Source organism: Nylanderia fulva, unplaced genomic scaffold (assembly GCF_048542155.1).
Source record: "Nylanderia fulva isolate GAGA-0341 unplaced genomic scaffold, ASM4854215v1 Scaffold36, whole genome shotgun sequence".
NCBI classification, from domain to species: domain Eukaryota; kingdom Metazoa; phylum Arthropoda; class Insecta; order Hymenoptera; family Formicidae; genus Nylanderia; species Nylanderia fulva.
Window position 1 is genome coordinate 68,042 of NW_028190433.1, and position 22,901 is coordinate 90,942.

Sequence of the window (22,901 nt, forward strand, 5' to 3'; positions counted from 1 at the left end):
TTGGTTTCTCGGCGTTGGCAACATTGAAATCGGAGTTTCGCGTTGTCACCGCGCGAGGTCTCCAACATCAATTCGGAGTTTGGCCGACCGACCTGTCGACCCTTAAGAGCGAAAATGTAAAATCCGGCCTTTTAGAGGACTGCTTTATTATATAAAGAATATATTAAAAAAAAATTCACGAAGTTATGTCACTTATTTTATGAAATATCTGGACGATAAGATTCTCACTAGATTCATAAGGAGCAGGGGAAATTTCTGTGGTAACATGCTGACTGCTTGACAAGGAGAGAGCATCATTCCATCTTTGTCTCTCTTACATCGCATATGTAGTAGCGTCCATGTAGGTACAAAAACTAATACGTGAGCACACGGATGCAAATATTGAGAGATAATGTCAGCAAAAAGGCTATCATATTATTTTTATTTTTTTGTATATGTATGCATATGTAAATAAAGAACAAAAATAAAAACTATTTTAAATAATAAGAATCTATTTGTGTGTGTGTGTGTGTGTAATTAAAAATTAATAAAAAAATTAAAAAATCAATTTATATACCATATATTTTTTTATATCATATAAAAAAATCTTAGAAATGTACTTAAATTTTTCGTAGATCCTCGATTTTTTTCATTGCTTCTAAACATTCAGCTAAAAGAGCAGTTGAGACTATTCGAATAAAAAATATTTCATCTTATTTTTTGCAAATAATATAATATATTTTTTATTTAGGAGTCCAAAAATATATGTTACGCATAAGTTATTTATAATTTTCGTTCAAATTAAGAGAATATTGTATTGAATATATTGTAATGCATATACACATTAATTTTCATTAATTTACTTGTTTAACAAAAACATGGTTTTTTGATAATAATTTAAAATTATTTCTGCTCAGTGATTTTTAAATAGCCGCAGTATATTGACGGTGCAAAGATAGCATAATCAATTGTTTTTTAAATAAAAACTGGAATGAAGGAATTGATTAAAGCTGTTTTAATTTGTAGATTTAAAATTTAAATTTTAAGTTAAAATTCTTAAAAGAAATTATGGGACGAGAAGACCCTATTAAATTAATATAATTTTTTTATTTAAGGAAATAAATTTTATTTTAATGATTATATTTTATTGGGAGGATAATTAAATAAAATGAACTTTAATTTAAAGATAATTTTAACATTAATTAATGAAATTTTTATAAAGGATTGATTATTAAATTAAGAAAATTTTTTTTTTTTTATAATAATTATAAAAATTAATTACCTTAGGGATAATAGCGTAATATTTTTAGAAAGATCATATTAATAAAAATGATTGCGACCTCGATGTTGAATTAAAATAAAAATTACATAAAGAAGTTTAATATTTTAGTCTGTTCGACTAATAAAATTTTACATGATTTGAGTTCAGATCGGTGTAAGCCAGATCGGTTTCTATCTATAATAAAATTAAGAAAATTTTGTACAAAAGGACTTTTTTTTAAATTATATTTTTTTTAATGAATAAATTTAATTGATCAAATATATGTAAATAAATAAAATTACTTTGGCAAAATTTAAGTGTATTAAATTTAGAATTTTAATGATGTATAATAGAAAAAAGTTATACAAGTAATAATTTGTCAAAATTTAAGATTATATTTTTATAGTGCGTTAAATATATTAAGATTGTTAATTTTGTTATTAATTATATTAGTTGGGGTAGCTTTTTTAACTTTATTGGAACGAAAAATTTTAAGATATGTACAAATTCGTAAAGAACCTAATAAGGTGGGATTTATAGGATTATTTCAATCTTTTAGTGATGCTATTAAATTACTTAATAAAGAATTATTTTATGTATATAAATCTAATTATAATTTTTTTTATTTATGTCCTATAATTAGATTTGTTTTAATAATAATATGATTAGTATTTCCTTACATTACTAATATTTATTTTTTAAATTATTCTATTTTATTAATAATTGTTTTTATAACTATTAGAGGGTATGTTATAATTTTTATGGGATGATCAGCTAATTCGATTTATTCAATAATAGGAGCAATACGATCAGTTTCACAAATATTATCATATGAAGTAAGATTTATTTTAATTATTTTAGTTATTATATTAATAAGAGAGAGATATTCTTTTTTTGATTTTATTAATTATCAATTTTATTTATGATATATAGTAGTTTTATATCCTTTGTTTATTATAGTGTTTATTAGGATTTTAGCTGAATTAAATCGAAGTCCTATAGATTTTATCGAAAGTGAGTCAGATGATTTAATATTGAATATTTTAGGGGTGGGTTTACATTAATTTTTTTATCTGAATATGGAATAATTATTTTTTTAGATTAATTAGAATTTATATATTTAGGAATTTATTAAAATATTCAATAATTTTAACTTTTATTTTAATTAATATTTTATGTAGAATAGTAATTTTTATACATGGAATACTTCCTCGAATACAATATAATAAATTAATATATTTATGTTGGAAAATTATTTTACCAATAATTTTGGTTTATATTTTATTAATTTTTGGATTTAAATTTATATTATTAATAATAATTTAGTAAAAAAAATTAAATGTTTAAAAGTTAATGGAAAATTAAAATTTCTTTAATATGTTTTCAAAACATAAACTTAAATTCAAGATTATTAACTTAATTTAATAGTAATTTATAAAAAATTTAAATATTAAATATAATTATTTTTAATATGTTAAATTTATTTATAATAATAAATTTTAAAATATTTATTTAAAAATAATTAAATCTCAAATTTTTATTAGGAAAGGTAATAAGATAAAATAAAGAAAGTAACATAATGATAAAATTTGTCTAATAATGATAAAAGGTTGAGCTCCTGCTCATGTTAATAGAATAAAAATATTAATGAAAATTCAAAATAAATATTGATTTAAAGGATAAAATGATAATGAATTAAATTTTATAGAAATTAGAGGTAAAAAATATAAGATAATAATTGATGATAATAATGCAATTACACCTCCTAATTTGTTAGGGATAGATCGGAGGATAGCATAAACATATAGAAAATATCATTCAGGTTGAATATGAATTAAAAATGTATTTTATAAATAAATGAAATATTATATATATATAATATATATATATAAGTGTATATATATATATATATATATATATATATATATATATACAGATATGAAAGAACTTACGAGTAACGTATGATGGCTCAATGCAAGAATATTTAATCACGTAAAAAACTTGAGTTCAAATATATCAATATCAATTTTTTTATAATATATTAGAATATAGAAAATCATAGAAATATATTTTTTATATAGGCGATAAACTTAAAAATTTGATATTGAAAATATTTTAATCATTTTACAACTACACACACTATAAATATATAAATGCAAAATACTTCCGTAAATAAATTTCAATAAATCAATTGCACACATGCACACAGCTGGTATGTAGATTTTTATTAAATTTATTTTCTGAATTATTTTGCACTTATATATATGTAGTAAAAATATTTTCAATATATTAAAAAATTTTTAAATCGCCGAAATATATTTTATCATTTTTCTATATTCCAATATATATATATATATATATATATATATATATATTGTTTTAAGACGGGCAACAAGAGCCAAATCGCGGATGACAATGCGTTATCCTAACGAAACTAAATAATTTTTCGTTAGAATTAAAATACCGGTGCACAAGGCACCAAATTTTTACTTGGACACGGCCAAGATTTTAAATATGAAATAATCTCATATTTTGAGATTTAATTTCAATACCCCTTTAACCCCCCTACGGAAAATAAATAAATGAATGCAAGAGAAAAATATAGATCCGAAAATCGCTGAATCGGGAATCGAACCCGAGACCTTTCGCTTGCCGGGCGACTGCTCTTCCGAGCGAAAGGTCTCGGGTTCGATTCCCGATTCAGCGATTTTCGGATCTATATTTTTCTCTTGCATTCATTTATATATTTTCCGTAGGGGGGTTAAAGGGGTATTGAAATTAAATCTCAAAATATGAGATTATTTCATATTTAAAAGCTTGGCCGTGTCAAAGTAAAAATTTGGTGCCTTGTGCACCGGTATTTTAATTCTAACGAAAAATTATTTAGTTTCGTTAGGATAACGCATTGTCATCCGCAATTTGGCTCTTGTTGCCCGTCTTATACGTTAAATTTATATTTATATATTACAGAGCCTTGTTAAAACTCTTATATTTGATACACGCTGGCTTAAAAAATGCGTTTGTTTACCAACATTAATATATATAACAGAGAAAAGTATAGAATCAAAAGGATCTGAATAGCTCAGCTGGAAGAGCAGTCGCCCGGCAAGCGAAAGGTCTCGGGTTCGATTTCCGATTCAGCGATTTTCGGATCTATATTTTTCTCTTGCATTCATTTATTTATTTTCCGTAGGGGGGTTAAAGGGGTATTGAAATTAAATCTCAAAATATGAGATTATTTCATATTTAAAATCTTGGCCGTGTCCAAGTAAAAATTTGGTGCCTTGTGCACCGGTATTTTAATTCTAACGAAAAATTATTTAGTTTCGTTAGGATAACGCATTGTCATCCGCGATTTGGCTCTTGTTGCCCGTCTTATACGTTAAATTTATATTTATATATTACAGAGCCTTGTTAAAACTCTTATATATATATTGTATTATAAAAAAATTGATATTGATATATTTGAACTCTAATTTACTGGATGATATACTGAACATCCTTGCATTGATTATATATTACTCAACGGTACGTTCTTTCACGTTATAAGTTATTGGAGCAAATTATACAATAGCATCAATAATCAAAAAGAAATTAAGAATAATCAACATATCCCTTATATAATATATATATATATATATATATATATATATATATATATATACGCACATATGTGCATAAGGATATATAAAATTTATAAAAAGTAGGTACTTATTAGCCTTGCTACGCTACTGCTTTCTGCTACGGAAGGCCAGAAAGCATTTTCAGGCGGCATCTCGCGTATACCGGCACGGTAGAGGAACAAGGAGAACACGTGATTATCGGTCCTTGTCTCTCTACGGTGCGTCCGCGTGAGCAATGCAATGGTGTATGTACGTGTACAGACATGCACCACTACATAAAACCCGAGAATTGGATTCTCGGCGTTGGCAACACTGAAATCGGAGTTTCGCGTTGTCACCGCGCGAGGTCTCCAACATCAATTCGGAGTTTGGCCGACCGACCTGTCGACCCTTAAGGGTCGGCAGGCGACATGGTGGAGACGCCTATCGGCCGGCCGGGAATTAGAGATTCTTATATTCCAGATATTAGCGAAACTACTGAATGAATCTTATTAAATTTATGATATTCTTAATCAGTAAGCTCAAATGCAGTCCGCCAAAGAGTTATTTATTGAAAAAAAGATGAAAATAAAATTTATAATATAACTTGGGGGAATGCGCAGCTAGTAACGGGTAAGGTTGGGTTAGCCAGGAGTCCGTATTTTATTTATTATAAATTTTTCAGAGCAAAAATGCAAAATTCGACTCTTTGGCGGACTACTTTATTATATCAAGAATATATTAAAAAAAAAAAACCAAAGTTATGTCACTTATTTTATGAAATATCTGGACGATAAGATTCTCACTAGATTCATAAGGAGTAGGGGAAATTTCCGTGGTAACATACTGACAGCTAACAGCTTGACAAGGAGAGACTATCATTCTGTCCTTGTCTCTCTTACATCGCATATGTAGTAACATCCATGTAGACACAAACACTAATGCGTTGAACGAATGCGATTATTGGGAGATATCAGCAAGAACCGGTTTTCGTATTATCATTGTTTCTCTGTATATGTATATTATATGTAAAAGAACAATAAGAATAGCAATAATTCTTGCCTAACATTATCTTCCAATTATCGTTTCGTGTACGCAATATATATTTCACATTATGCATCTGTAACAAATAATCGAATGATTTATTTAAATATTTGCATATAATCTATATAAATCTATATAATAAATAAAATGTGTAATAAATTATCGAATGATTTATTTAAATATTTGCATATAATCTATGTAAATAAAATATGTACAAATAAAATAATATTTATGCAAATATTATTTTATTTGTGTACATATTTTATTTATATACCCAAACAACACCAAGTCCAAAATTGGCGCGTAAGATATCTTTATAAGATGTCTTTTTGATATCATATCATAAGATAGCTGTCTTAAAGATTTCTTAATGCTATCTTATGCGTCAATTTTAGACTTGGTGCTGTCTGGGTAGATAATATGCAAATTAATATGTTTATATATATGCACACACATAGATATGACAATAGCGTTATCGTGATTTTTTCGATTATTAAAGTTGTATTGTATAATCTCTCTCTTATCTCTTTCTCTCTGCTACACATAAATACTATTATAATGTAAAAGAACTTACGAGTAACGTATGATGGCTCAATGCAATAATATTCAATCACGTAAAAAACTTGAGTTCAAATATATCAATATCAATTTTTTTACAATATATTAGAATATAGAAAAATTATAGAAATATAAGGCGATAAACTTGAAAATTTTTAAATATTGAAAATATTTTAATCATTTTTACAATTACATACACTATATATATATATATATATATATATATATATATATATAAATGCAAAATAAGTCCGTAAATAAATTTATCAAGTAATAAATCCGTTGCATGCTCGCAGCTACATATGCACACACAAATAGCTGGTATGTTGATTTTTATTAAAAATTTATTTTCTGTATTATTTTGCATTTATATAGTGTGTATGTGGGTGGGTGTGTGTGTGTGTGTGTGTGTGTGTGTGTGCGCGCGCGCGCGCGCGCGCGTGTAGTAAAAATATTTTCAATATATTTATAAAATTTTTATTGCTGAAATATATTTTTTTATCATTTCTCTGTATTCCAATATATTATTAAAAAATTGATATTGATATATTTGAACTCTAATAATTTACTGGGTGATACATACTGAACATCCTTTGCATTGATCAATATTACTCGACATAAGTTCTTTTATGTTATAAGTATTTATGGAGCAAATTATACAATAACATCAATAATAGAAAGAAATCAAGAATAACCAACGCATATTCGTCAATCTATGATTGCTATACAAGCTAATAATAATTTATATTCGTTCTCTTATTCTTGTCTCTCGAAAAAGTATAAGCAATAAATTATCAAACCTAACAAGTACCCGTGTCTAACATTGTAGACTAATTTACTTTCAATTATGCTACTGTTATTATTTATCATTAGACAATTATAAAACATATATATATATATAGCACTACAAATTATATATGTATATGTTTTATAATTTATTTTATATTTTATTATTTGACAAGTTAAATCTCTCCGAATCATAATTTGCGCTTACATCTTAAAGACGAAATGCTGTAACTCTCTGATATTCCAATCTGTATTTTTGAAAAGGACCACATCCCGTATGGTCGAAATGTTAAAATAAATATATATATATACAACTTTAATTTGAGGCCAGTGTAGTCAGACCAAATCTATAACCTCTGTTTTATAATTGTCTAATGATAAATAATAACAGTAGCATATATAATTGAGAGTAAATTAGTATATTTTATATATATATATATATTTATATATAAATAATATATCCACATATGTGCATAAGCATATATAAAATTTACAAAAATGGGTGCTTATTAGTCTTGCTACGTTACTGCTTTCTGCTACGGACGGCCAGAAAGCATTTTTAGGCGGCATCTCACGTATACCGGCACGGTAGAGGAACAAGGAGAACACGTGATTATCGGTCCTTGTCTCTCTTACGTGCGTCCGCGTGAGCGATGCAGTGGTGTATGTACGTGTACAGACATACACCACTACATAAAACCCGAGAATTGATTTCTCGGCGTTGGCAACACTGAAACCGGAGTTTCGCGTTGTCACCGCACGAGGTCTCCAATATCAATTCGGAGTTTGCCTGGGTGTACTGCCGACCCTTAACGACGGTCGAAAAAGAGATTTGTCATTTTAGTTTGCAAAATGGACGTGTGTATAGGTGGAGTGGTGTTCATACAAGATATGTGTGTGCTTTTTTTGCAAAATGACAGAAGGCTGAACGCGTAACACGTAATGCTCGATGATTGGTTAGTGAATTATTTTTAATATCGTCACATGTGACATGTCATATATGCGCAACAGCTGAAATATATATACAAGTTAATTAATTAAATTACATATTTCTCATCGGATCGTGTGATCAAGTGAGACGTTTAACCCAATTATATATTTCATTTTATTCTTCGATTAAAATTATTGATAAAAACATAAATAAATATATCGAAGCATACTCTGTATGTAAATATTATTTGATATTGCTCGTTTATTGTCAGACTTCCATCATCAGTCTTTCTCGTGTATAGTTGTGTACTAGGAAATTTCAGAATTCTCCTAGTAACTTCGCAAGTTAGCAAAATATGTAATGCATTTGGGATTATAGTAATTGTCCTTTTTGCTCATTTGCTTCGTGCTTCTGTTAGTGTATCTGTCGTCGCATTTACGCACATACATTCTGTCAATTAAACATAATTGACGCACGACGGAAAACGAAACATGATAGAATAATCGAGAAAAATGTGGGGCAATTATAGGGGCATTTATAATGTATTGTGTATTTTGATCTCTGCTGTTTATGGACACGATCTGCAACACTTTGATGATACAGTTACATTCAAAATAGATTGGCCCGGAAAGAGCGATACAGAATTACTAGTAAGTGTACTCAAACGTTTTTCCATAATTTAAAATTTATTCGCATTTGTGAGCGATAATTTCCTTGTTTGATGACGTATATATGTATGACGTGTATTTTCTTTTTGTTGCAGAAACCTCACTCGAACGCTGAATCATATTTTATAACTTCAGCTAACAACGAACGATATAAGTGTTTAATTCCAGGTATAATAGAACAGGAACATGATTACAGTGAATCGTACAATGGACCAAATCCAATACAACTTTTGCAACCGATATTTGCTCAAAACAGTTGCTCCTATAGAGTATGTGTTTGTAGTTTGTATATTTTTATATTTATCTATGTTGTAATATGCCTGTGTAATTGTCTGAATTTAATTTTGCCAAATAGCTTGAGTCATATTGGACTTACGAATTATGCCATGGTAGATATGTACGGCAATATCATGAAGATAGAGAAGGAAAGAAGATTAAGATACAGGAATATTACCTCGGTACTTTGGACAAGGCACAAAAAGCAAAACTTTCGGCTTATTACGACGAACAAGCAAAAAATCCCAACAAAAAGTTAAATATACCGATCAAAAAGATTGATGGAATTAATATGCCATATGTTGAAATTGAGATGCATGATGGTACAACATGTGATTTAAATAACAAAGCAAGAATCATTAAAGTGTTGTATGTTTGTTATAAACATGGTAAACATGATGTGTATTCACTCAAGGAAACAATGACTTGTGAATACGAAGCAATAGTGCTTTCACCAGTACTGTGCAGTCATCCAGATTACAAACCACAAGACACTGGAGAAAATGAAATTACATGTCAACCTGTCGATAATGCACCAAAGAAACCAAAGTCACTTATGTTGATGGAACTGGAAAGTATAAAAACGCGACATCAACAACAAGTGAGGGTAAATCTGTGCGATAAATATTCAATACTTGCAGATTCTTTCCTATTTTTGCTTATTTTTTTATCTTTAAGTATCATTTGATGTATATTTTTTCTGTCATGTATTAATAGTAATTGTCTTCAATTTTTATTAATTTTAAAATTGAGAAGAGTTGTAAAAATACTTATATATTAATAGCAGATTTGTATTGCATACTAAAAAATATATCAGTAACCTCATATTTTTTGAAAACTCAATAGAACAATATAGGAAACTGCTTCTATTCTCTATATATATATCTGTAGATAACTAATATACATACATCTTTCTTTAATTAGGCTTTAATAATTCTTTAAAAAGTGTGATAGAATTATGCAATAGATTATTTCTTTACTTTTTAATTTTAAGCACTAAACAATTTCTTTTTTTTCTTTCTAATTTATTTGCTATTTATTTACTGTCTTAATTATTTGTTGCACAGGATGACAAGCAGCAGAAAGTGTATGCAATCATCCGTGTAGATAAGGAGGGCCAGGTCAGAATATTTTGTATATATTGGGAAGAAAGGGGAAGGGGGGAGAATTAATTAATGCTTGTCAATCATGTAGTATCATTAACTTCTACAAATTATTTTCATTCTGTCCCTTCTTTATCTACATACTTATACTCGATATATTGTTATTTCACCAATGTTTAATTCATATTTGTTGCCATTTGAAAAGTTGTTGCATTGTTAGATATAATTTCTTATCCTCACATTACCAGTATTACATATCCTATGTAATAATATATATATCCTTACAATCAATATTATTACACATAGTAACAATAGTATCGAATAAAATGTAATAACATCAATTTTGCAATAATATATATATCCTTACTATTATTATTATGTTACATAGTAACAATAGTATCGAATAAAATGTAATAGCATCAATTTTGTATATACATTCAAAGTGATTAATTATATCAGTTTGCTGCATAATAATTATGCGTGTGTATACATAAGAATAATTTTTTAATTGAGTAAAAGAAATTTAGAGGTTTCCTTATAAAAAAATATTGTATAACTTTTTGCCATGTAGAAAATTGTAATGAATTGATTACAGGATGGCGAGCCAAGAGTAAGGGTTGAGATACATCCACTGGATGTTATGGATAAGCAGGGCAATGGTGATGAATCTATCAGTGCAATGAGTGATCAGAATATTAGTCCTGCCGAAGTTAGTCCTGTTCAGAGTTTCCTCAGTGGAAAGAATTGCTTACATGGGGTAAGTATTCATAATCACTATTTTTTTTCGTTTTTATTAAATATATTTTTAATATTTTAATATGTTAATAGGGTAATGGCTGGTGGAAGTATGAATTCTGTTATGGCCGTTCTGTTGTACAATATCACATAGAAAGAGATGGTACGAAAACAATCGTCAATCTCGGTAGATTTGACAAACAGAAGCATTTAGAGTGGATTGCCGCACATCCACACAAGAAACCCAAACCGTTAGAGTTAAGAAAACACCTCTCACACTTTTATAGTGATGGAAGTAGCTGCGATAAGACTGGAGCTTCTAGGCAAACTGAAGTATGCATTATTATAAATTTGAAAATTATTTTTCTAAGTTAAACTAAAAATGACATCTAAATATTATATTGTGGTGAATAATTTTACATGATTTCTTCATTTTAGGTAAAATTGAAATGTGTGGAGAACCATACTGCAAGCGCATCTAGTGTATCATTATTTTTATTGGAACCCAAAACATGTGAATATGTTCTAGGAGTTGAATCACCATTGATCTGTGATATCTTAGAATATGCCGATGAAAATGGACTTTTAAGTGAAAAGTTTCAAGCAAATTTCGATAAATTGAAATCTACAGCCTTGCATTCAGAACAAGATAATTTAGATGAGCGAATAGCTAATGGAGACGATTAGAGCAATCAATTTGTTTTCTCGATGTCGATTAAATTATCAAAACGTTTGTTATAAATATAAAAATTTATTGTTTATTGAGTAATAAAAAATTGTATTACATAAAACAATTGCATTAATATGAAATCGAAATTAATTAAATTATATGTATGCGTTTAATGTGCTGGTAAAAAGACTTTCATTCCAAACTATCTAACAATATAAATATTTAATAATTACCACGTGTAAATGCTCTTCTATTATGTAAAGCAAGTGCATATCAAAAGGCATTAATAGCATTCTAGCGTATGTGCTTATAACGCGTGTATCAAAATGAGCCAAACAATTTGTTGGAAAATATTGAATTTTTTTCAGACTAAATAAAAGAGACCAAAATTAATACAGGATACGCGTAAGTTAATGGAAACTTTATTTCGGCTTGTTTTCTCTATCCGAATGATATCGATAAGAAATAAAAACTTGTAATAAGGCAATATTTCTGTGAGAATGTTCAGAATTTGCATCATACAGTATTGTAATCCTGGTTACAGTTATAAACGACATCGCATTAGCCGATATTCAGACCGATCCCGACACGGAACTGTTGCTTCTTGTGATTCAAGAAGCCGCTTATGATTAACGAAGCCTCGGGAATTGGATATAATTTCTTTTCAAACACGGCACCCAGGCTGGTCTCCGAATTGACGAATCCTCGACAGATGAAGCCTGCGTAAGGGATGTCGACACGATACGCTATCGTGCCAATGGACTCGTGAATACGGGTATTTGTCTCTAACTCAACGCCGAGCTGCAGCTGCTCGCTCGCCTTCCGATGATAACAAACATGAATGCCTGCCTCACCGAAGGTGGCAGATAATGTCGTGGGACCGGTGCTGTGCCGGAACGCAGCGCACATCAATGTCTGCTGACCTCCTGGTATCAGGGAACCCCGTAGATGGGCGATCTCTGTACCCAGAGTTATTCGCGGCGTGATAGCTTGTAGATAGTGCAGCACCAACGTGCCCTGCAACCTGGTCAGATCTGGATTCGCCAGGGTCATCGCTATCGTGCAATCGTCGGAGCGATATTCCAGGCCCGAACTGAAGGCCTTGCACTTCTTGTCGATAATCTGCGTCGCGAGTTTGAATCTGTATCTACAGCCCAGCGTGTGCACAAAGCTGGCGCTCAGGTTGCCACTGGGTGTGATCTCGCCTGAGATGATCGGATACTTCTCCAAGAAGCCTACCCTCTTGGTGCCGACATAATTCACGCCGAACTTGAGACCGTATGGCGTCACGGAACTCAACGTCATCCTGTACGTCACGTTGAAGTGCTTGCTTAGGGTTTTCCTCAATAACAAGTAGGCGCCTTCGAAGTTCTGTGGATAGAGCTCCTTGGTCTTCGCGTGAAGATCCTCGAAACTGCTGGGATTCCCGGGTTTCCTGTCCACTTCCTCGAAGCAGGGAACACATGGTGGATCTTCTAGATTGGCGGCTGGGGTTGCAACGAACTCGGTGTGTTTGTTTATAAGCGCTTGTACGCTACCCATAATGACAGAAATATTAGCTTTCGATAAGTAAACCGATATATCTCAATTAGATGTACAAGTAGCATGTTTGATATGCGTCGACCTTCACTCTGTATTTAATTATATCGGTGATCGAAAATTTTATTATCGATAAAATTTTAATTTTAATGATAAATGTAAATAATTTAATAATTACTTTTTTTAACTTTTAGAAATAAAATGCGATCTTCAAGTACAGAAGTATAAATTTTACTAGGACAATATGTTATATATTTGTGCCCATCTTGTACATTACAAAATATTGAAACTTTTTCTGATAAAATTTCTTTATTAATGCACAAAAGGATCTTTAAATTGGACAAATGATATATTCAAAGAACCACGTGTGAGGAATATGTACGTATTTATATATTATACTGCTATATTTTTATAATGAATCGCACGTATAATTACACTTAGTTTCGTGATAGTAGCTAATATGTACAAGTTAATTGTTATATCAAAAAGTTGATACAATCCCCAGCAAACACCAAGTAACAATTATATAACTATTATAATTTCCCATTCAACAATATAAATGCAATATAACACGCGAGTTGATATTTTATTTCAAGTATAAATTTTGCAAATAATTATTCTATGTAAACAAACAAAACAAAAATATTTATTATTAAAAGCTTAATAAAAATTATGCATATGAAACGCATGTGCAAACTGAAGACTAGAAATCTGTCCTTGTGATAAAAGAAACATATCACGTTAGACAAGACTGTGTGATTAACAGATTATTATCAGGAAGTAACAAAAGGATCGCTAATTTTTAGGCATGTACAAAAGATAGCATTAGATAGATGTGTATTATATCTGATCATTCAATTAATATTTTTTCTGCAATATCAAAAAAATATCAATTTTTTACACAATAAACTTTGCAAAATCTAAAATTTATGTACATTTTTAGGGGTAGATCAAAGAGTTTAAAACAAATTTTAATTACGTTTTTTCAAATACTATTTTGTATTTCCCAATGATAAACATATATGATAAATACTCAATGATAAATTTTGACAGCATTTAGTTATTTAGATTAGATCTCTTTAAGTCAATTCAATTAAACGTATCTTTATACATATACATATATACGTTATCTTAATATCTGTCAAATTGTTTCCATATATAAATGGAATAAAAATAACAGTACAGAGAAGAGTATATATCTCCTTCCTTAATCGTGAACATTTTTTTCAATACAATCATCGTTTATAAACAACGAAATGAAAAAAGTGATTTGTATTTTGGCATTACTCTGCGCAGTTTATGTAAGTTCTGTAAATTCAGTGTAATCATTTCTTTTGACTAACAAAAGGAACAAATAATTCAATCATTTTAAAATAAGACAAATCAAATAAAAAAAATTGCCATGTTTAATTAGTAAACTAAAAATATTTTTCAGAAATTATGATGTATTAATAGAAATATCACATATAAAAATCAATTTTGTAGCTTTAATTTGACCTATTTATAAAAATTGTTTAAGATTTATTTTTAAATTTAATTTCTTTATGCAATATCTTCAGAAAAGTCAAATTATTATTCTTACATAATATTTTAATAATGAAACTTTTATCTCGCATCTTCAAGACGTCGGAGCAAGATGTGACGAAACCCTTGATGAACTTTGAAGAATGGGTGAACATTTACAAAAAAAATATCGAAGCTATTCTTAAGAATATTTCACTTTTCGAAAAGCAAATAAAGCAGATTCTACAAGTCAAACTCAATGATCTGAGGACTCGGACTTTGTTTAAAGTTAATAATATTCTCAATTCAACATTCGAGAATATTAAGGTGCATATTTTGTCCAGATAATGAGAAGACAAATGCATGTGTTATATCATAAAATATAAATGTTTTAAATTATAATGAAAACATTGAAAACTTGCATTTATTTTTGGAATAGATTTTTATGAAAAATATGTTCAATTATTCACATATAACAACAAAAATACATTTGCATATTTATTATCTTTTCAGTTATCTATCGAGAAGGCGAAAAAAGAGGGTAAAAAAATTAATGAATGTTATAATTATGCAAAGCATAATTTGGAAACGAGGAAAGACAATACAATTGCTGAATTGGAGACGTACATCCAATATGGAAATAAGACTATGGAAGCCCCATTAAAGAACGTGGCAAACAATATTAAGGTAACTATTTATTTTAATACGTAAACGTATATATTTAGAAGTATAGTGAAATATTGATTTTATTAATTTTAATTAATTTCAATCAACTGATAAAAATTATACTTTCAATGTTAATAAAATAACTTTAGTTGCTTGCATGTATTTTACACAGCGAACAATATGACCTGTATAATTACGTTATAATGAATATGATATGAGAAATCATTTTTTTATAATATCTTTCAGGTAATAAAGACGTTGCTGACAAAGTTAAACGCTATCATTCCAAAATGTTACTCTTCGAACTATATCAAGATGCAGAGCTGCATCGCAATGAATCTTGCTCGAACTAAATTGTCGTTAAAAGATATTGATAGTAATGCCATAACGTTAATAAATACCGGGACAACCGAGTATATAAATACAATTAGAGAGGTGAAAAATAGCATGATAAAGCTTGTCGTTGATATCCGCATTTTCAACACAAGTATCATTGTTCGTATTAATGGTTGCATAAAAAATGCATTTACAGACAATCTCATATCAAATAATTTTAAATCCATTGCCATTTATTAATTCTTTATGTTGAAATTTTTTAATAAAATGAGAAAAAGGCTTATAGTAATTTTAATAAATCTGTGTTATCTATATAAATATTTTTTTCATAATTTTTACATTTCATTCCTTTAATATATATATTTATTCTTAATTAAAAGCATTAATTATTAATCTAAAAATATTCGATATTTGATTTTTAAAACAGACATAACAATGTTCTCAACTTTCAAATAAATAGCTCATCAAAATAAGCAACTCACTGCGGATTATAATATATGTGCAGTGTTAAAAAATATTCAACTAGCTGACTTTTCATTGTAAATGTGTATTAATTGCTTTATAATAAGATATCATCCAGTATATATATAAGCAATGATATATTTGCGGTATAGGAATGATAAGTGGGAACAGTAGTAATTGAATACTACAACAATAGTAGCAACAATACCAGCAGTAGTAGCAGCAATAATAACAATAATATTATTTATAATTATATTTATCATTAACATACTTCGATAGAATTATACATATCATTAATTATAATCGCCATGGTCATGATTATCTTTACTTATATACATGTGCATACGTATATATATGCGTAGACCCATAAAAACACACTCGATAGTGCGGATGTTTCATCGTTAATAATATATATATATATATATATATATATATGTAATATGTATATATACATATACATATATACAGAATATCTCAAAAAGTTGCGCTTTTTCTCTCGGATCATAATATTTCTCAAATGTAGTTTTTTTAAATGAAATTTTGATTGAACTTTGTATTACATCTGTATTATATTTCCATATCAAACATCATAATAATTGTGCCTTAAAAAAATTAAGATTATTAGGTGTTATTTTCACATTTCTAAAAAATTTTTAATTCCTTTAAACATTAATCTTTTGACCAATAAAAAGTTATTTTGATAGCTGATTGAGCTATATTATCATACTTCCTTGCTTACAGTTATCCAATGTATCTATAATTTAGAAAATATGCACGATTTATGAGACACCCTGCATATGCATATATATTTTTTTTCATTTCATAAGAATATTATATGTACACAGGGTGGCTCAGAAATAGCGGAGTATTATTAGTAACTGAGTTTTATTATTTCTTATTGTTAGTGAAAAAAGCTCAGCTTAAACTGATTTATGGGTTTAGATGTGTAAAGTTAGATTTTGCCGGAAACATTCACGCGATAAATAAATAATTTGAAACATCGTTATCAAGTTAGAATCAGTCTGCCCATCGATGGCTACATGATTATTAATTAAACATAACTTGGAATGGGAAAATATTAATGTATATTAATGTATAATCTGCAAAATGAAAATTTTGTAGCTTCCTGATTATAATCCAGAGATACAAATTATGTAAAGATTATAATTGCGACTTGGATGGCGATTACTGGTACCGCGATGCATATAATACTATCGTGCTATAATTGCTATACTATGAAAAGTATATGCTTACCTTGCTCTATTTCTCTTTGTCTCTCTTTCTAAGAAATTGAATTTTAAAACATTTAACACATCTTAATGGGCGCACAATTATTTTTACTACAAAAATCTAAGATACAGCATTATTTAGATATTTCTTCTCGCTTGTATGAACTATAAAAGCTCGCTTCTTTCATGAAAATAAATATCACACGCCATTAAGACTATAATTATTGTTCTAGTAATAAGAACTATAAAGGGATAGAATTAAAATATTACAAGAGCGCATATTAATGATATGGCTATCAGGATATAAAGATTAATATTTATAACGATAAATTGTCCTAAATGGATTATATGTTGTCTTATTTACAAAATATAATCTGCGTAGAATTGTTGCTCTATAGACCATACAATTGACGATTAATTCACCGCGCACTAGGATCTCATTATTTCGCATACAGTAAAAAATCTTAAAAACCGATATGCATCGCGGTACAAGAAGAGGAATCTCGCATTCAGAAGATGAATCTGGAATTTTACGGCAAAATGCTTAAAAATTTGAAAAATACCTTTTGCAAAAACTATTACAGACAACATATCCAACGATGAGAAATTTTTCTAAGTCACGTTTGCAACGAATTTTCTTCTCTTTCTTTCTAAATCGGAATGGCCGATATAGAAATATCCCTAAAAACGGTTTAAAATAATTATTTATGCGAACAAAATATATTCAGCAATTAATATGTGGGCAACAAGTCGAAATTATTATAACAATTTTATATTTCAATATATAATAACTGAGAATTCTGAAGAAAAATAGAAAGAAAAGATTGAGGAGTTCATACACCATGCATCTGCATGAATTCCAAACTCGTTATGATAGCTTATGAAACATTATAAAGTATCTTAATAACTTTATTGTAACTTCATCTCTTATTTTCCTTCTATTTCATACGAATCATTCTAACAGCAAATATTCGGTTCTGTCTAAGAATAATAAGCTATATACTAGAGCTCCTCTGTAAATGCAATTGTACTTAACAAATTATGAGCAAATTCTTTTATTATAATTTATTAACAGTACCACTAACTGTGTGTTCCCGACCTATATATTATCCTCTCTGGTGCAATATATATATATATAACGACTCCTATATATATATATATATATATATATATATATATATATATATATATATCGTTTTGAAACTATATTGTTATGGTGGAATTAATTAGACAATAAATCATCAAGATTGAAATAAGGATAATTCAACAGTTTCGCCATACTTGATATAAGAGAGCATTACAATACTTAAAAACAAGATGCATATCCTTGACTTAAAGGATAACGTAGAGGACCTACATATGTGACAAGTTCAGCAGGAGTACATAATTTTAAGATTGCGATATTTTTTAGGTCAGGAAGTCGGATAAATATATCTTATTCCCATATACATTTACAAAAACAATTATATATATATATGTATATATATCGATAGTTTGTACACATCCCGTTACGTATGGATTTCGTTATTTTTTACCGTGCACGAATGATTGTTTCAACCAAACTATTTCGAGAATATTGAAACATTTCGCGGATAGAGGAAGATTGTATAACACGTCAAGATGAAGAAATATACTTGTGACTTCCTGCACACATAAAGCTCATCGCAATATATTCTCCGCGTCCTTTATGCGCAGGTGACGTGAATGTAGAATCTGACCTGTGCATCCTTATTAGTCATCCAAGAGATATTACTGTCATGCCAAGACCTAGCAAGCACACGAATCACCTCTGCCATTGCTTCTTTGGTCATTGCTCAATTTGATTTGATCCGGAAATTCATTGTACAGTTCAACCTAAGAGTTACAAAATTAGAGATTAGATTATAGTTATATGTTTAAAATAACATACAGTTAAGATATTCAACAATTTCTGTTCACTTACTTCACTTTCTTGAGCTAAAGCATTTTTAGCTATTGTTTGGAAAGCCTGCTCGACATTAATAGCCTCTTTTGCACTAGTTTCAAAGTATGGAATATTATTCTTTGATTGACACCACTGTTGTGCTCTCTTGCTCGATACCTAAAACAAAGATTATAAAAATAGTATGAAATAAATGGATTAATAAAAATTGACTTTAAAGCTTAAATTATAAAATTAAATTATATTAGGCTATAACTAATATTTATGTTAATGTGCATAAAACTATACAAAAAGTTAAATTATTTTACAATTTAATTATAATGAACAAATAATTTTACTTACTGCCCTTGATTCTAGATCTACTTTATTTCCGAGCACGACAAACGGAAAATTGTCTGGATCCCGAGGAGAAGCTTGAATTAAAAACTCATCCCTCCATGAATCTAGAGATTTGAAGCTAGTTGGAGCAGATACATCAAAGACAAGTACACAACAATCAGCGCCTCTGTAGAAAGCCACTCCTAATGATTGAAATCTTTCTTGTCCTGCGGTATCCCAGATCTGAGGAAAAGAAAATACTTTTTAGATACATATATAAGGTAATAGATTTAAAATAGAGATGCATATACATTACCTGCATAGTGACTATTCTATCCTCCACCATTACTTCTTTAGTCAAAAAATCTGCTCCTATTGTTGCTTTATATTGATTACTAAACTTTTTGTTAACATATTGATTCATCAAAGAAGTTTTTCCAACTCCTGAATCTCCAAGAATAATTACTTTCAGCAACACTTTCTTGCGGGATGCCATTCTGCTGAAAAGATAAAATAATATTAAGAATTAACTCTCGTAATAAAACATTTAAAAGAAATTATTGTAATTTTAAGGTAGAGGCACAATTATGACTAATTTAAATGTGCAACATATTTAAGTTACAGAATAAGAAGTCCTTTTTATCTCACGTTGTTGATGATTCATGATCAAAAAGAATAATTTTTAATAATTTACAATTAATATAAATGACAAACATAAAATTTATAAAAACTATAAAAAGGAAGGAATATTTAATATACTAAAAGTAAAAGATATAAATTTCAGCTGAGATCAATTCATTATTTTTATCTAAATATATATAATAAAAATTGTATATTTTTTTTTACTTTGAAGGCTTTCAAATTTAATTTAAACACAATTGGAATATTATAAATTTCAGGTTAAAACGGTTGTCATTTTCTATATTTTGATTCTTGTTATCAAGATAAAAGAAAACTTTAGATTTTGATGTCTCCACAATTATTTTATATATAAAAATCAATAAAATTATAGCTTTCTTTTTATTTTATCATTCTATATAATGACGAAGAATTATAAGCACACAGTGAAATACTTTCTGAATTAAAAATATCAGAAAAATCAACTTTCAATGTATTGTGTATTGTCCGTACTTTCTCTATTATTAATATATCACGGATATCAAAACAATGAAGCTCAAGGTTTACTACCGTGTCGAAAGTCCGATGTAGAGTATCTTGAAGAAAATGACTGATCGTATGAATCATCTAACAATGTGACAAGAGGAAAGTGCATGCATCTCGGAGTAACAATGACGTATATATGTATATGTACAACGCACTCGCAAGATGAAAAAAAAACCGAGACGGCTCGAGCGACTGCTTTCTTTTCGAGGATGTTTGAGCGCGAGTTTTTGCGCGCTCGACGTCGAACGACACTTCTAGAGGTCCCGTAATTCGGAGAATCCGCGACGAGTAAATATTGCGACGCGAATAAGGGGCGAGCGAGCCGAGATAGGGATTAATACGTCGCAAGCGCGGAATCCGTTCAACTGCGCGATGCTGTCGCGGAAACCTGTCACACGCGCGAGCGAAATGCACGCATATATATCCGTGGCTCGATTTTCGACGTTTTCGCGCGACACGTGAAAATATACGCACAGGCCACACCAGGGTGCGGCGATCCCGGGGACGGCGTGAACGTCGGGTGTCGCGTCGTGCCGTTTTACCTGGAACTCGGTAGAAAATATCGACGTGAACAAACGCTCCAGCACACTTTACTTTACACAAAGAAAATGGCGTGTTATGAAATCACGAGTATGACAACGATGTCGTCACCTGGGGGTCGATTGTGTATCTCAAAACCTAGTGAAAATGACAAAAGTGAGCATTCACTTGATTGGCTAAAAGGGTGCGATTACATGGACGCGCGGAAACGCGGAAGAGAAAGTAACTAAACTTTACTAGAGTCCCGCATTTCCGCGCGTTCCGTTCCGTCTGTTTTGATTGCCTTATATTACATGGAGCACATTTTGAGCGGAAAAGCGGAACGGGGAATTATAAAATATTAATATTTAACTATATTTATTGATTAAAATGCTTGTATTCAATAGATAAGTTGAAAAGATGAACATATTAAAAGGAATTACAATGAATTAAGTAAATATAAATTTAAAAAATTAATACAAATGTCTATTTGTCACTATACCGTTCCGCTTTTCCGCTCAAAATGTGCTCTATGTCACAGATTAATAGACAGATCGCCAAAGGTCTGGATGAAGGAGAGACCAGCATTTCTCACTGATTTCAGCGCCATATCGTAGTAGTGGTCAATGCAGTAACTATTAATACGTTCCCAAGATAAGAGCGTCTCATGCTCATGAACTCGTCCGGCGGCATGTACGAAATTTATCTTTTCGTAGCGTTCGCGTATTTCGGAAAGGACAGAATTTTATGACGTTATAAATAAATAAAATATTAACCTGACCTATTATAATTATTTTTTAATAAATGTTTCATTATTATTATCATCTAAGTCTAAGTCGTTTAATTAATTTTTAGTTTTTTAATAATTAATTTAATTTATTCTAATCATTTTAATATGTGAAAAATACTAATACGTATACGTTTTATAATGAATTAATATATTTCGAGAGTCGAATTATATATTTTTAATAATATAAAAGTGTTCAAAAATTATATTTGACTTTTAATATATGTGATATAATAAAAGGCCAACTTAACGAGCTTATATGCTATTAATTGAAAAATTTTTTATTAATTTACGTCATAATATACAAAAGTTAAGATAAACGTTTCGACTGTACGACAGTCTTTTTCAATATCATTGATATTTATTATAGGATTCTACATGGGTTTGCAATGGATAATTTTTGTTAATGGCGTGCCTTTAACTGGTCGCCTTTTTTTACCTTTTTTTAAAGGTGATATTATATACTGTACGTACATTCATAGTATGAATATAGAATATTCGTATAATATCATGTGCTGTCTGGGAAGTGATTAATTGGCGTAGTGATAAATTTCTACAAGAGAATAAGGAGCCTTTAAATTCTTAATGTAAAAAATTTCAAGTAATTTTCTTTAATAAAATTTAATTAAAAAATTTAATTAAAAAATTTTTGAACATTGTGTTAAATCACATTTAAAATTGTGATTATTTCAATAAAAAAACATTTTGTGTAAAAAATATATTTTTTATATTTAATAAATTTTATATATATATATGCATATGTAAAATATTCTCTCTCTCTCTCTCTCACACACACACACACACACAACGGGGGCCAAATCTCTCAAATTGGTTTCAAGATCAA

At 29.2% G+C, this 22,901-nt stretch overlaps 4 protein-coding genes across 11 annotated transcripts; 2 read left to right on the forward strand and 2 right to left on the reverse strand.

The window, feature by feature from the left end:
- Positions 1 to 8,179: 8,179 nt before the first annotated feature.
- Positions 8,180 to 11,786, forward strand: LOC114946051 (endoplasmic reticulum lectin 1). Of its 4 annotated transcripts, none has more exons than XM_029322447.2 (7): positions 8,180 to 8,811; positions 8,925 to 9,098; positions 9,185 to 9,706; positions 10,173 to 10,226; positions 10,804 to 10,965; positions 11,037 to 11,276; positions 11,382 to 11,786. In XM_029322447.2, the coding sequence occupies exons 1-7, from the start codon at positions 8,674 to 8,676 to the stop codon at positions 11,628 to 11,630; spliced, it is 1,539 nt and encodes a 512-aa protein (XP_029178280.1). In that variant the 5' UTR covers positions 8,180 to 8,673; the 3' UTR covers positions 11,631 to 11,786. The 4 variants fall into 4 exon arrangements, with proteins under 4 accessions (XP_029178280.1, XP_029178282.1, XP_029178279.1 ...); XM_029322446.2 differs by having other exon boundaries at positions 8,181 to 8,811; positions 9,185 to 9,712; XM_029322449.2 differs by lacking the exon at positions 10,173 to 10,226.
- On the reverse strand, positions 11,451 to 16,294 carry LOC114946052 (mitochondrial import receptor subunit TOM40 homolog 1). Its single transcript, XM_085485351.1, has one exon. The coding sequence runs from the start codon at positions 13,153 to 13,155 to the stop codon at positions 12,175 to 12,177; it is 981 nt and encodes a 326-aa protein (XP_085341477.1). The 5' UTR covers positions 13,156 to 16,294; the 3' UTR covers positions 11,451 to 12,174.
- LOC114946049 (uncharacterized) lies at positions 12,343 to 18,036 on the forward strand. Of its 2 annotated transcripts, XM_085485353.1 has the most exons (5): positions 12,343 to 13,120; positions 13,347 to 13,530; positions 14,776 to 14,982; positions 15,169 to 15,342; positions 15,568 to 18,036. In XM_085485353.1, the coding sequence occupies exons 3-5, from the start codon at positions 14,806 to 14,808 to the stop codon at positions 15,895 to 15,897; spliced, it is 681 nt and encodes a 226-aa protein (XP_085341479.1). In that variant the 5' UTR covers positions 12,343 to 13,120; positions 13,347 to 13,530; positions 14,776 to 14,805; the 3' UTR covers positions 15,898 to 18,036. The 2 variants fall into 2 exon arrangements, with proteins under 2 accessions (XP_085341479.1, XP_085341478.1); XM_085485352.1 differs by having other exon boundaries at positions 13,347 to 14,982.
- On the reverse strand, positions 16,358 to 21,408 carry Rab7 (RAS oncogene family member Rab7). 4 transcript variants are annotated; one of them, XM_029322451.2, is made up of 6 exons: positions 21,294 to 21,408; positions 19,904 to 20,087; positions 19,612 to 19,830; positions 19,291 to 19,428; positions 19,067 to 19,202; positions 16,358 to 18,029 (listed from the first exon to the last, which is right to left on the reverse strand). In XM_029322451.2, the coding sequence occupies exons 2-5, from the start codon at positions 20,081 to 20,083 to the stop codon at positions 19,116 to 19,118; spliced, it is 624 nt and encodes a 207-aa protein (XP_029178284.1). In that variant the 5' UTR covers positions 20,084 to 20,087; positions 21,294 to 21,408; the 3' UTR covers positions 16,358 to 18,029; positions 19,067 to 19,115. The 4 variants fall into 4 exon arrangements, with proteins under 4 accessions (XP_029178284.1, XP_029178285.1, XP_029178287.1 ...); XM_029322452.2 differs by having other exon boundaries at positions 16,358 to 19,202; positions 19,904 to 20,084; XM_029322454.2 differs by lacking the exon at positions 21,294 to 21,408 and adding an exon at positions 20,776 to 20,867 and having other exon boundaries at positions 16,358 to 19,202; positions 19,904 to 20,084.
- Positions 21,409 to 22,901: the final 1,493 nt, after the last annotated feature.

What these genes read in the sequence shown, in the direction of transcription:
- LOC114946051 (XM_029322446.2), top strand. Translation starts at nt 8,674, where the DNA reads ATGTGGGGCAATTATAGGGGCATTTATAATGTATTGTGTATTTTGATC. An exon ending in AAAACAGTTGCTCCTATAGA is followed by an intron (nt 9,099 to 9,184) that starts GTATGTGTTTGT and finishes TTTGCCAAATAG; the next exon opens with CTTGAGTCATATTGGACTTA. An exon ending in GACATCAACAACAAGTGAGG is followed by an intron (nt 9,713 to 10,172) that starts GTAAATCTGTGC and finishes TTTGTTGCACAG; the next exon opens with GATGACAAGCAGCAGAAAGT.
- LOC114946052 (XM_085485351.1), bottom strand. Translation starts at nt 13,155, where the DNA reads ATGGGTAGCGTACAAGCGCTTATAAACAAACACACCGAGTTCGTTGCA.
- LOC114946049 (XM_085485352.1), top strand. Translation starts at nt 14,749, where the DNA reads ATGAAACTTTTATCTCGCATCTTCAAGACGTCGGAGCAAGATGTGACG. An exon ending in CAACATTCGAGAATATTAAG is followed by an intron (nt 14,983 to 15,168) that starts GTGCATATTTTG and finishes TTATCTTTTCAG; the next exon opens with TTATCTATCGAGAAGGCGAA. An exon ending in ACGTGGCAAACAATATTAAG is followed by an intron (nt 15,343 to 15,567) that starts GTAACTATTTAT and finishes AATATCTTTCAG; the next exon opens with GTAATAAAGACGTTGCTGAC.
- Rab7 (XM_029322452.2), bottom strand. Translation starts at nt 20,083, where the DNA reads ATGGCATCCCGCAAGAAAGTGTTGCTGAAAGTAATTATTCTTGGAGAT. An exon ending in ATAGAATAGTCACTATGCAG is followed by an intron (nt 19,831 to 19,903) that starts GTAATGTATATG and finishes TCTTTTCCTCAG; the next exon opens with ATCTGGGATACCGCAGGACA. An exon ending in TAGATCTAGAATCAAGGGCA is followed by an intron (nt 19,429 to 19,611) that starts GTAAGTAAAATT and finishes TCTTTGTTTTAG; the next exon opens with GTATCGAGCAAGAGAGCACA.